General features: G+C 33.9%; 1 protein-coding gene across 2 annotated transcripts in view; it reads right to left on the bottom strand.

Annotated features, from left to right (window-relative positions):
* itga6b (integrin, alpha 6b) overlaps positions 1-14,251 on the bottom strand; it is a 41,130-nt gene that overhangs the window by 3,957 nt on the left and 22,922 nt on the right. For both annotated transcript variants that reach the window (XM_009291986.5, NM_001013448.1), the window contains 17 exon segments: positions 14,023-14,236; positions 13,341-13,534; positions 13,119-13,207; positions 12,903-13,030; positions 12,262-12,357; positions 12,117-12,178; positions 11,851-12,014; positions 9,864-10,010; positions 8,323-8,438; positions 7,633-7,786; positions 7,173-7,256; positions 6,268-6,347; positions 5,971-6,048; positions 5,779-5,881; positions 3,588-3,761; positions 3,369-3,467; positions 630-740 (listed from right to left, as the gene is read on the bottom strand). In XM_009291986.5, the coding sequence (XP_009290261.2) occupies positions 630-740; positions 3,369-3,467; positions 3,588-3,761; positions 5,779-5,881; positions 5,971-6,048; positions 6,268-6,347; positions 7,173-7,256; positions 7,633-7,786; positions 8,323-8,438; positions 9,864-10,010; positions 11,851-12,014; positions 12,117-12,178; positions 12,262-12,357; positions 12,903-13,030; positions 13,119-13,207; positions 13,341-13,534; positions 14,023-14,236 (2,093 nt within the window).

Here is a 14,251-nt window from a genome sequence, read left to right as displayed (position 1 = left end):
CTCCAGGTGCTCCGGTTTCCCCAAAAAAAGTCCAAAGACATGTGCTATAAGTGAACTGGGTAAGTTAAATTGTCCGTAGTGTATGGGTGTTTCCCAGTGATGGGTTGCAGCTGGAAGGGCATCCGCTGTGTAAAATATGCTGGATAAGTTAAATGTTTATAATAAAGGTATGTTTATTAATGAAGTGATTAAGCCGAAAAGAAAATTAATAAAGAATAAAATAATTTTCTGTGTGAGCCTTGTATTTATTACATTGTGGCCACCAAATGTCCCCACAAGTATAGCAGTGCCAGTAAAATTTGACATTTTTTGGCTCATTAATCACACAGAATGAAGTATTTTGGAAATGTATGAATGCAGATTGTTTATTGTGAGAGTTGGGTTTATGTGTAGGGGTGAAATTTACAGTATGAACAGTAAATAAATCATTACATCTATAAACAGTCCCCATAGACACCTATACTTGTGTACGTGTGTGTAATTATGACTCATAAATGTAAAATCTGCTCATGAAATAAAGTTGTCTTAAAGTTACAGTAACTAAGATTGCATTTTTTCAGGTGTTTTTGAATACATTTATTAAATGTGAATAGGTTTTAATACATCACAAAATCAAGAGTGCCACTCACCTCCAGGAAAGTGGCATTCCAAAGGTAAGCACGCAGACTAATAACAGCATTGCTGTCCATTCCCGTAAGAGGACATATGAAATTTATACACTCCGCACCATCATCACATGACTGAAAGGTGATTGGAAACAAGAGGATGATTATTAGTGAGAAACATTGACCATATATATACATTATGACACATTCAGTGTTCATGTGGGAGCCTCAAAGGGATAACATTAACAATCATTTTTTTGACCCTTCACTTGTTCTAAACCTGTTTGAGTTTCTTTTTTCTGCTGAACTCAAAATAAGATATTTTGAAAAATGTTTGAAACTGGTAGCCATTAGCATTTCGGTAAACTTTCAACAGAAAAAAAAAGAAACTCATGAAGGTTTGGGATCACTTGAGAATGGCTAAGTGCATATTTATTTTTTGGGTGAATTATCACTTTTAATATACATATTTTTTAGGGTTTGAATGATTCTTTTTTTTTTTTGAATTGACTATAATTTTGTTATGTTATAGATGAAAACATCCACTGAATTAAACTGCTGTAAAAAATTAATCAGAAAAATATTTTCTTAATTTTTTTTTGCATAAATTTGTTAATCTACCTCAGTCCTGATCAAAACTACTAAATGTTTTTAAAAATTACAGGATTTTAAATCTTTAATTTCAAAGTTCACAAACGATGCCACTGGTTTGGTGGAAACACAAATATTGACGTATTTTTTATATAAAAAGCAATTGTGGAATAGATTTTATTTTACTTTTTATCACAGTCTTGGAAATGGAACGATTAGTAACAGCATTGGCTTTGATGCGTGTTAGATTTTTAAATTTTCTCTCTAATTTATTGTTTGTGGCTGTTTTTGCACCACTGACTTCCATTATAACCACATTTGATGGTGCATAAATATGCAGTCTTCGTTTTTATTTACTCCATGAAGTTCTGAACGCTGAGATGCATATTTAGATTTTCTCAGACACATCAAGATAAGTTCGCGAAGGTCACTCTCACACACAAATACCGAAAAAAAGAAAAAGGGCGTCTGCTAAATTTTATTTTAGGACAAGCAATAATGGTGACATACATTAGTAGGAGGCACAAGGGTTTGTATGATACCAATTACAAAATTGATCAGATTTTTTAAAGAGCAAGAATAAGGCATGATTTAACTTTTTAATATGTCAATGAAAATGTTGGACAAGTTTAAAGTCATTCGGAGTGTAAAAAATATGCTGTGTTGGGTTGAAAATAATGTATTTGTTTTTGATGAAAACATTGTGTGATTTGGAAATATGGTTTTGTTTAAAGCAATAAAACGTGCTGTTTATAATTTTGTATTAAATAAAGAATTCAATATATTCTTACACACGAGAGAAAACCATACATAAACTAAGCTTTTTGGGGCAAAAACAGCCACCAACAGTAAATTAAGGAGAAAAATGAAAATCAATGAAAAACAATGCATCACAGGCAATGTTGTGTTACATGTCCAAAACCTTGATAAAAGGTAAAAAATCCAGTCCACAATAGCTTTTTATATTGAAAATACGTCATTTTGTGTGTTCTTTCACCATGTCAGTGACATAATTTGTGAATTTGGCAATTAAAGAGAATCCTGTCATATTTTAAGCAATTTAGTAGTTTTGATCAGGGCTGAGGTTGACTAACTGATTTATGCTAAAAAAATTGAAAAAATTATCTGATGCATTTTTACAGCAATTTAAAAATTGCTGAAAAAATTGCTGTTTGCATTGCCGGCAATCAGTCACATTTGTATCCAGTGCATGTTGGACTCCGGCAGGGCTGCCCCTTGTCACCAATTCAATTCAGAATTTTTATGGACAGAATTTCAAGGTGCAGCCTTGGGCAGGAGGGTGTCCGGTTTGGGGACCACAAAATTTAATCTTAGTTATTCGCAGACGATGTTGTTCTATTGATTTCATCGAATATGGACCTTCAGCATGCGCTGGGGCGGTTTGCTGCCAAGTGTGACGCAGCTGGGATTAGAATCAGCACCTCCAAGTCCGAGGCCATAGTGCTCCACCGGAAAAGGTTGGTTTGCCTTCTCCAGGTTGGAGGAAAATCCTTACCCCAGGTGGAGGAGTTTAAGTATCTTGGAGTTTTGTTCACGAGTGAGGGAATGATGGAATGTGAGATTGACAGGTGGATTGGTGCAGCAACAGCAGTAATGCGGTCAATGTTCTGGTCCATTGTGGTAAAGAAAGAGCTGAGTCGGAAGGCAAAGCTCTCGATTTACAGGTCAATCTACATTCCTACTCACATCTATGGGTCATGACCGAAAGGGAGAGAGGGAAGTCTGGGGTTCTCTCCTGAGACTACTGCTCCCACAACCTGGCCCCAGAAAGGCGGCAGAAAATGAATGAATGAACTTTTACAGCAATTTAATTCAGTGGATGTTTTCATACCTAACAACACAAATAGGTAGTAAATTTGCCAAGAGTGCATTGTTGAGTTTTTTAAAAATGTCAAAGCATTTTCTTAAAATATCCGTCACCAATATAATTTTGCTAGCTGAAACACAGAAAAAATTATGGCCAAATTAAGACTCAAAATCACCCCAGAGTAGATGAAAACTTCCCCAAGAGTACATTAGTGTTAAACATTTGTAAGATGTCAATCATTATGGGAGATCTAGTGCAGACTAATGTAAAAAAAAAAAATCTGATCAAAACTACTAGTCTTTTACTTCAGAAGCAATGTTTACTTAATGTTTATATGACTTTACCAAAAGTGTGTATTTCCTTTTATCTGTAAAAAAGGCGGTTTTTCCCTCTGCTGCTGAAGTTTCCCCAACTTCACGTTTAGTTCTTGACACTGAAAGCTCCTTGATGATCAAAAAGCAGAACATGTGATCAGGTCACTTCTTAGGCAGCTGATTTATTTGTGAAACAAGAGAAAAATGTATGTACAGTATAATAATCTTTTTGACTGAATCAAGAGCTACCTTTAAACCGAGTTTGTTGACCTCATCTGAGTTGGTGCAGCTCAAGCTGTCTAAGCCGGTTGATGTCATCTTCATAAGATACAGCAGCCATTTGCCTTGAGAGTTATGCTTTGGCCATTGGATGATCATAGACGCCCTGCCGAAAGACTTCAGGGGTTTGCCCAAGTTTGTAACCTGGCGACAAAATAATAGCAAAATAATAATAACAGGCATGTACGACAGTTAGAATGTAATTTTTATATATGCATGCAAAACCACAAACAAAAAAGTATGATGTTTAAGGTTAGGAAAATAAGGAATCTAAGAGTCCAAAAAAAATAATAATAGAATATATATATATATATATATATATATATATATATATATATATATATATATATATATATATATATATATATATATATATATGCCATATATATATGGCATATTTTTAAAGAAATGTTATCTCATTTTATGTTATTGTTATCAAACTTCAACTCTGAAAACTCTACTGACACAGTTTTAATCTACTAGAACAGGGGTGGCCAACCCTGTTCCTGGAGAGCCACCTCCCTGCAAGTTTCAGTTGCTACTCATATCAAACACACCTGAACCAATTAATTAGGACCTGAACACCACGTGATAATTACAGCCAGGTGTGTTTGATATGGGTTGCAACTGAAATCTGCAGGAAAGTGGCTCTCCAGGAACAGGGTTGGCCACCCCTGTACTAGAACGTCTATGTTAAACTGTTGACACAATCTACATTGTAATACAACTATAGAAATAAAGATGAATTGATTGAATTGAATTACTGTTCATCTTGCAGTTAATTGTTTGCTTTTAATGCAGTCTTCACCAAAACTGTGCACCAAACTGTGCATTGTCTATGCTTGTAAGGCAAAATGGTATGCTTTTAAGACCCAACAGTCTTAGATCAAATATTCAAGTGGTGCTCGCTGCAGAGCCATTCAAGGAGAGCTGAGCTCCAGCGAGGAGGAGCTTAAGCTTGAGCTCCACCTTTTTTGCACTTCTTCTACGAGTGATGTCACTGGGGGTAGCGTTAGGGGTGGGGTTGGTGTACGCATTAAAACAGCTTACAGGAGGAGGAGCGACAGCTCATGCTCCCCCTCGCTGGAGCTCAGCTCTCCTCAAATGGCTCTGCAGCGAGCACCCTCTCCAAAATATTGCTGTTTTGATGATATTTTTTTACTAAAATTGCTTAATATATGACATTTTTAAAAAACGTAACAGTTTTAAGCAATTTTTTCTTGTTTTATGGACCAATAGTATTTATTAGAGACTAGATATTCTTTTTGTTTGTAGGAATTCGTTAAAAACATTTTTTTATTATACTGTAAGTAATTTATTTGCCTCGACCCAAATTTTAAAAACACAGAAGTGAGCCAAAGTGCTGTACAGAAATATACAACAAAATAAGCATAATAGTATATAAAATACACAAAATACAAGATTAAAGTAAAGCTAAACTACCTAAAAAGGCATATGGATTAAAATAACCAGTTATCAACATCAGTTGTCAAATGCCAAGGAAAAAAAGAGTTTTAAGAGCTGATTTAAATGAGAACATGGAAGAGGCCTGTCTAATGGGCAGCAGCAAATAATTCCAAAGTCTAAGACCTACCACAGCAAAAGCACAATCCCCTCTAAACTTACACTTCTAAATGGTACAATTAGAAGAAACTGATCAGCTGACCTAAGAGAACGAGTGGGCTAATAGGGGTGTATGTGCTCAGAGATAAGGTGGGGCAAGACCCTTTAGAGATTTAAAGAGAAATATAAAAAAAATCTTAAACTGTATTCTAAAATTCACTGCAACCAACTTTCACTCTAAAATGTGTTGATGATCATTTGCCAAAAGGATTGAAATATGACAGAGAAGTCAGCAGTTTATTGTATCTGCATTATTTGAGATGATCACATTTAGAGTAAATTGTTACCAATTGTAGAATTGGTGAGGGACACAGAAAACAAGACAATAGGTTGTTGAAATGCATTAACGTCCAGAACACACCAAGGAGCCACTTCCTTTACATCTAAATGCAGTAAACTAAAACTATATAAAAAGATTGAGTTTAAGAATGTTCTGGGTTCATTCTGACTCGGGCTCGTCATTTATTTTCTTATAATGTTTTAACTAAATGTAAGAGCTATGTTCAAAAAAGAGCATTTTTTGCAGTGTAATATTCACCCTGAATTCATAGTCAATTGGACTTCCGACATCACCTGCCACCTTTATGGCACTCTCTCCTTTAACCTCTCCAGTAAAGAAGACCTGAGATGGCTTGGCTACCCTGCAGATAATACATGATGAAAGTTGAAGTTACAAAGATAGAACATTGATAATACAAACCAAAAAAATGATAGCGGTTAGCAAACCTACCCTGAGAGGGACAACAGCAGCTGGATCTTAACAATGGCTTTGGCTTTGACTGCTTGCAATTGCTTCTGTTCACTTGTCCTGCAAATTACAACACTTCAAGTCACATACATTTTTTATAGAAGTCAGTAGAGATTGTTTTTTAAATGTGCATTCAGATCAGTTCATTCCTTTGAAAACAAGTTCAATATTTAGAGTTATTTAGTTGGAACAGAAGCATAAGTCTATGAATCCTGACATGTTAAAGGTAAATTAATGTACTGAATTAAAATGATGCTTTTGTCAAGAATGACTACTCACGTTTTGAGTTTAAGGTCGATTTCAATTTCAGTGGTATCCAAAGAAATTCCTCCCGTGCTCAAAATAATGTAAAATGTTGTCTGAAACAGAAATAATAATTATTATTATTAATGTAAAGGCCACAACATAAATTAAACTAGCTGTTTTAATTATTATTTTAGTAACCACTAAAACTATTGATAGGAAAAACACTTTACAATTCACAATAAATGAAAAGTGAAATTAACAACTGAATTAAAATAATAATTAGCAAAAGTATAAGTCATTCTGAGAGCTAATAAACACTCATTCTGTGGTGAAAATCTGACCTGCAGAAGTTAGAGTAATACTATAACTCAGGCCCGTAGCCCGTAGCCACCCACCGACTGATAAAAGGTCCAGAATTTGTCCCATACATGAGCTCATTTGTCTTATTTTCAGTGCTACACAATTATAAACTGTGAAGGCATCAAAAAGGCTTCCAATAAATGCAAACAATTATAGTCTGACTTTCAGTCAAAACAAAAAAACAATATATATTTATTTCTAAAATTTTTGCAAATGTTTTTGATACCTCAAAAAGTTTGGTTATGATGACCATCCGGCAAGCTAATCCAGCTAAAAATAGTGCTAAAATGTCAGTAAACTGCATATAAAATAATAATAATATAATTAAATTAAAGAATAAGGATAATAACTGCAAAAAGGTCCACTTTAAGAGATAAAAGAACCACCCTATTCACCAGGCTGGCTACGTGCCTGATAGATGGTGTTTCACATCCAAACACCTCAGTCAAGCACATGATTATATACAAAAGCATCTTACAGTACAAATAAAACATGTTTTATATGTTCTTAATATTTAATAAAAATTCAAAATGGGCAAAAACATAATTAACGTATTCAAATATACTTGAAATGCTCACCTGAGCATCCTTTTTGAATGGATTTCCAAGGTCACAATCTGCTTGTGAGCCATTCTGATTGACTAAACAGCTGATCTGTTTATCCTGTAAAGAGTCCGGAGTTATGACAAGCACGTTCTTTAAGGGATAGTTCACCCAAATATTTAAATGTACTCACTATTTACTCACCTTCAAGTGATTTCAAAACTTAATGAGTTTCTTTATTCTGTTAAACACGATATAAAACATTTTGAACAAAGCTAAATCCTCAAAACCATTATTTCTACATGCTATGAAAGTTTATAGTTACAGGTTTCCAGCTTCCCTTAAAATATCTTTTTAGTGTTCAACAGAAGAAAGAAAGTCTAACAGCTTTGGAACAAGTAATGTATGAGTAAACAGTTTTGGGTGAATATCCCATTAATATTATATGATGACAAAAAAAAGACTAATGACTTGTTAATCTTGCAGTTGAACTTACACCAGACTGAGTGCGAACAGCAGAATAAGAGAGGGATTTGGGGAATGAGGCAGTCAACTGTGTTTCATAAGCATCTTCGCCCAGGTTGACTGCTTTAATCTCCAGGGCAATTTCCTTCTGATCGCTAAGAGACAGGATAGGAACTCCTTTTTCTCTGTGAGAAATATAAATTGAAGTTTTTACATTTAGGAGGCATTCAATAATTCAATAAGAAGATAAAATACATACAGTTGTTAGGGAAGGGAGTCCTGGTTTTGTTCACAGGAGTTCAGTTAATTCCAGAAGTTTAAACACATTTTACATGCCACTGTCTGTTGCTGTTTGCATAATCATTCATTCATTCATTCATTCATTTTCCTTCAGCTTAGTCCCTTTATTCATCAGTAGTCGGCACAGTGGAATGAATTGACAATTTATCCAGCATATGTTTTAAACAGCGGATGCCCTTCCAGTTGCAACCAAGTACTGGGAAACAGCCATACACATTCACACACATACACTATGGCCAATTTAGTTTATTCAATTCACCTATACTGCATGTCTTTGGACTGTGGGGGAAACCAGAGCACACTAATTGCATATACTGTATATAAAAACGAATGCTTGTACTTTGAACAAGAAGTGAGTCCACTCTGACATACAGAATGAACAATATGATATAATATTGACAAAATGAAAATAAAAACTCACTCGTCAAAGGGAAAGAAGTTGTCTTTGTTTGGTTCCCTGGTGTGGAATTTATACTGTAGCTGCAGGTCACTTTGGCACAGATGGTCAGCACCGCATCCTTCCTTGATAAATTGAACCTAAAGGCCAATAAGATTCAGTTAACACCCGATTAGATGTGTAATTATGTATTTGGTTTGCAGGTTTTGGTATAATTCAGTTCCAAGTAAAAAGCAGAGGATTTACTTGAGCAATATTATAGATTCATAATTCTTTCATTAAAGAGTGAATGAAAATAAATGATCTTGACTTCTTCAAAAATAATAAAAATTGGCTTCACAATGACATGGTTAACCTTACTGTTGTCTTTGAATTCCCTATACATCGTTTGCTCTTTGGATCAAAAATGACCAACCTTCACTAAACCTCTAAAATAAAGCAGCTACATTTAATTTCAGTCCTCAAATCTATTTTACATGAAGAAACAACATGATCTTCCTAACAAACTCTGTAAATGTCTAGGGGTTTTCCCTCATTAGTGTGGAGAATTTAATTAATGTTTTGTTAGTGGCCAACACTAGGTTTTGACTAACGTAAAGGGTATATTTTCTCATGCTAAAAGTATCCCTGCAAAAAAAAGTTTCAAAAGTTCAATCAGCAGATTTTTATTGTGTGTTTGTGTTTAAAAAGTGTGTATGTTTGAATGAGGATATTTGTGCCACTAGTTTTTGTTATGTAAAAATGGTTTTATAATTAGTGGATTAAAATTTACACAAAGGACAACCGTTGTACCCTAAATGTAAAAATTATAATTTTTTTTGTAATGTTTTTTACTGCTGTTAAAATGATGCCCGGGTCATTTTTGACCCTTACTGTACGTCAACAGAAGGGTTAAACTAATGACACTAATTACGCTAGTTAAAATTGCTTATTTCGTTGCATTTTAGCATTCTTTAAAATGTTTGGTGTAATGTTAGTGCATAAATATATAATATATAACTCTATTCTAGTGGTTTTTCTATTTTTAATCGAAAAAAAAAAACTGCTGTAATGCTATAGGAAGTATTTCTTTAGTGCCAAGTGAGCATTTAGGGATGAATTCTGAAGAAACACAACACTGAATACGGGAGTAATTATGTTGAAACAGGCATTTTAGAATATTGAAACCTCATTTTAAATTGTAATTATTTTACTCTTTTACTGCATTTTCCTCTTTAAAGCCTTATCAAATATCTTAATGATATTCAAAAAAAGTGTATTATTTAAAAAAAAAAAAAAGGTTTTCAAAAGTCTAGTTTTTACAATTCTCCTCTGTTTACCATATTATAGCATTGTCCCACTTATTAAAATGATTTGTAAGGTAAACCGTTTTTTGTGATATTCTTTTTCTAAATACACTATTGCAGCTAATGAAACAAAAGTGTTGCAGGTCCATAAACAGTTTACTTCAGCATTGAAAAATTAGGTGAAATATATTCATATTCTGATTATGGTTTACAGTTGAAAAAGAAGTCACAAAATTCATTATCATTAACTGCTTTAGAACATATTGTATGTTTTTTTACCATGGCCACAGTGGTAGCTTCTTGGTTCGAGTCCAGGATGGGAAGAAGGTTAGGGAGAGCAGCCTGTCTTCTCCTGCGTTTGTTTTGATTCAGGATCTCCACAGACACTTCAATAGGAATGCCTCTCAGTTTGTCTTTTAGGGTTTCCTTTGTACACACATAACATACTTGCATTACTGAAAAACGATAGCATGATCCATTGTTTGCATTGTGATACCTTTCCATTACTAAAGCTTCATTTCTTCCTTTGAAAAAAAAAATAATAACAAATTTTGTCATCATTTACTTATCCTGTGTTCAACAGAAGAAAGTAACTTTAACAGTTTTGGAAAAATTGGAGGATAAGACATACTGAAAAATATTGGGGAAAAACATATAGTATAATTTTGTGTTCCTACTATGGATGTCAATAGCTGCTTTTTACATCATTCTGCGGAATATGTCTTTTGTGTTCACCAGAAGAAAGAAATGCTTAAACATTAAGGAAATTGTTTTATGAACTATCCCTTCAATGCAGAATATTAAAAAAAAACTATTGATTTCATCACCACTAGATGGCAGTAAATCAATTCTACACTGAACATGAACTGATCTACACCAGGGATGTCCAAACTTGGTCCTGGAGGGCAGGTGTCCTGCAGATTTTAGCTCCTACTGGCTTCAACACACCTGCAGGGATGTTTCTAGAAAGCCTAGTAGGAGCTTGATTAGCTAGCCCAGGTTTGTCTGATTGGAGTTGGAACTGAACTTTAAAGGACAATGGCCCTCCAGGACACTCCAGATTTACACTTACTAACCATTTCAATATGTTCAACACAAATATTTAATCTGCCAATAACATGATAGCAACTCACTTCATTTAAGCACATAGATGTGTTTAAAAGGAATGACCTGTTGAAGTTCAAACCAAGCACCAGGAAAGAATGGTGATTTAAGTGACTTTGCTGAACCGGGTACTTTAAAAATGTTGTTGTTACTGTCATTTTCAAACACAAATATATCTAAGGCTTACAGAAAATGTTAAAAAAAAAAGAAAACATCCAGTAAGCAGCAGTTCTGTGGGCAAAAAATGCCTAGTTGATGCCAGAAATCTGTAACTGCTATTTGATGCTATCATGCCAATATGGACTAAAATCTTTGAGGAATGTGTATAAAACCTTGCTGAATTTATGCCACAAAGAAGGCAAAAGGAGGTGTAATCCAGTACTAGTGTTCAAGGTGTAGCAAATAAAGTGGCTTGCGAGTGTATTGTGACTTCTGAAATCCTAATTTCTTGTAATCAATTTTATGTGACTCGGACAATGTTCTTTTACTATGTAGCCTATATGAAAAGCTGTATTTTAAAACGTTTTTATTGATACTTTACATAATTTCCCAGCATATGCTGGTAATCTAGGTGTTGAGACATAGATACTGGTTTAAGCAGATTTTTGCTGGTCATGAGGTTGTTAATGCTGATTCTTTGCTGACCATCAAAAACCAGCAAAAAACAGCATGTGACCAGCAAGAACCAGCAAACTACCAACAAAGAAAGATCATAATCCAGCTTATAACCAGACCCAACTTAAACAAGTTCATGACAAGCTAAAATCATCTCAAACTAGCTCAAGACCAGCTAGAACCAGCTTAAACTAACTAATGACCAAATAAAACCAGCTAGAATCAGCTCATGACCAGCTAGATCCAACTTAGACCAGCTCATGACCAGCTAGATACAACTTAAACCAGCTTAAACTCACTCATGAACAGCTAGAAGCAGCTTTAACCAGCTCATGACCAACTAGAACCAGCTAGATCCAAGTTAAACCAGCTCATTGACAGCTAAAACCAGCTTAAACAAGCTCATGACCAGCTAAAAGCAGCTTAAACCAACTCATGACCAACTAGATCACAGCAACCATGCTGTTTAAACAGGCATAACAACAATTATTACAAATAGAAATGAATGAAAATATGATCTAAAGCTGTTATTAAGTAAGTTTCGTACCTGCAGCATGAGATTTCTGTAGATGCAGCTTTCTGTGCCTTGACCCTTGAGCTCCACAATCCCAGTGCTTTCATAATCATTGTTTGAGCGTGGATTAAAAATGACTCTAGAAGGAAGATTTAGTTTTTTCCTTTCAGATTCAACCCTGATGGTGTATGCCACCTCTAAAGAAGATGAGGAAAAATAATATGGAGATGATCTTCTGCTCGACAGAGATGAACAACTGCTGATTAATTTACTGATAAGTAAGTTAGACATGTACTTACTCAGAGTTGGATTGTAGGTTTTGGGTTTGACAGAAAATTTGAAGCAGGCTTTCACATCAAGGCTAGAACACACAATCAAAATCTACTTCAGACAAGCTCTGTTTAGTAATATGTTGAATGATTATTTTGTTCATAGTTTTCTCACCATATATTGTTTCCATTGTTGCAGTTTTTCTTAGTGAGGTCTAGCTCTTTCGGTGTGGTGGTGACAGTCTTTTCAATATTTATAACGGAACGCGACCTATAGTATATACAACATAATTAATGCATTCAAGGTTAAATGATTTATCTGTACATTTAAAAAAAAAGATTTTGTAAAATATTAATTCACAAATTTTTCATTCACATGTGTTTGTTTATTTACTTATGTGTAAATTGACCTTTATTGACATTTTTATATCGTGAAAGAAGAAGTATATACATTTTAACCATTTTTACTTGACCAATGCAGAGAATATGATTTAAAATGAATAAATGTTAATAAAAATGTCTTTGTTAAACTTTTCAACATCAAAGCTTGTCAAAGCAGAGATCTGCCTCAAAATGAATTGTAAAAAATAGGAAAAACTGAAAACTAATTATGTTTTACAGTGCTCAATGAATAAAAGAATGTGTGGCTGCTCTATGCAATTTTATAAAATAATAATAAATAAATCTTAAAATAAAATATTATTAAATATTCAATAAAATATAAAATCGTATGATCAAAGATGATTGATGATATTATTAAATTAAATAAACTGTATTATCAATATGGTATTGTCCTGTCCATCAGTAGGATCATACCTGTACACAAACACTGAATCAGAAAGAGATCCAATGGCCAGATCAGGGTAATTATTTCTGTCCAGATCCATGTTCCCAGCAAGAGAGTATCCAAAGAGTTTCACATTGTGATCTTTTCCTCCAAGAACCTTAAATTATCAAAGAACCATTCATAAAAAAGTGTATGGAAAATGTGTCAATAAGTAAACAGAAAGTAAAGTGGATATATGGCTGCACCTGGGATTTTTTCAGTCCTTGTGGTGAACCGTGGAAGATAATCACGTTTCCAGCTCCATTGCTGTCATATGGGGCGCTAACAGCAACATCTGAAGATACAGTATAGGTCACATTAAAAAATAATTTAAATGAGTGCAATTGGTTCTGCTTTAATAACATGTGGCAAGAAATGTTTTAATATGTTTGCATTAGTTGTATTCATAACACATACTGAACACATACCTTGATATCCATCCAGATTCACATCTCCCATGTTTTCCACAGCCAAACCAAACATGGAATAAGCAGGTCCATCAATTCTCTTTGGAGTAATCTTGTCCCAAGCTCCTTCCTCGTTAAGGTAAACATAGATTGCTCCACCAATATCACCATCTTTAATGAAGTACTGAGGTGCTCCAACTACAATGTCTTGCCACCTGTTTTAAGAATCAGTTCAAATAATTATGCTTCTGGAATAGTGTATTTATAAAACTAAAGGTTAATAAAACTTAAATGTTTTGTTATTAACACAGAAATACTTTAATTAAATTATATTAAAAATATAGATTTAAAAAAAAACTTGCAGTACATCTATTAAACTATATTGATCTTTTGTTAATAAAGCTGTAAAAATGTGATAAGATGAATAATAAATAAATAAATAAATAAAACAAAAATGTATTTTTTTAATTAATTAAACTTTAAAATTTCGGTTAAAATAAACATATATAGAAAAAAAGATGTGTAGAAGAACATTATAACATTACAAAACTGATAACTAAAATGATTATGAAAAAGTAAAAAAAATAAACATAGCTAATCTCACAAAGCTAAATCACAAAAATATCAATAAAAATACAAATAAGGCAAAATAATCCCAATTTCTATTAAAATAAAATAAATTAATATATTGTATAATTTTTACCCATCTCCATTGATGTCAAGCACTGCAAGGTCATAACCAAAGGAAGAGGCAAGTCCACTACCCTCTAGGGTGTACTCAGCCGTCAACAAGGAGGATTTAGCCTCATCCTTCTTTAAAAGCACAACTGCCCCACTGTGATTGGCTCTTGGAGCCCCAGCAACTATAGTCAACTGACCTCTCTTAGTCAGCATTTTTCCAGAATCCAAAGAGAAACCTGAAGCAGATAAAA

This window comes from Danio rerio, chromosome 1, assembly GCF_049306965.1.
Source record: "Danio rerio strain Tuebingen ecotype United States chromosome 1, GRCz12tu, whole genome shotgun sequence".
In the NCBI taxonomy this organism is placed as follows: Eukaryota; Metazoa; Chordata; class Actinopteri; order Cypriniformes; family Danionidae; genus Danio; species Danio rerio.
Note: the sequence above shows the minus strand (reverse complement) of the source record. Positions and strands in the feature narration are given on the sequence as shown.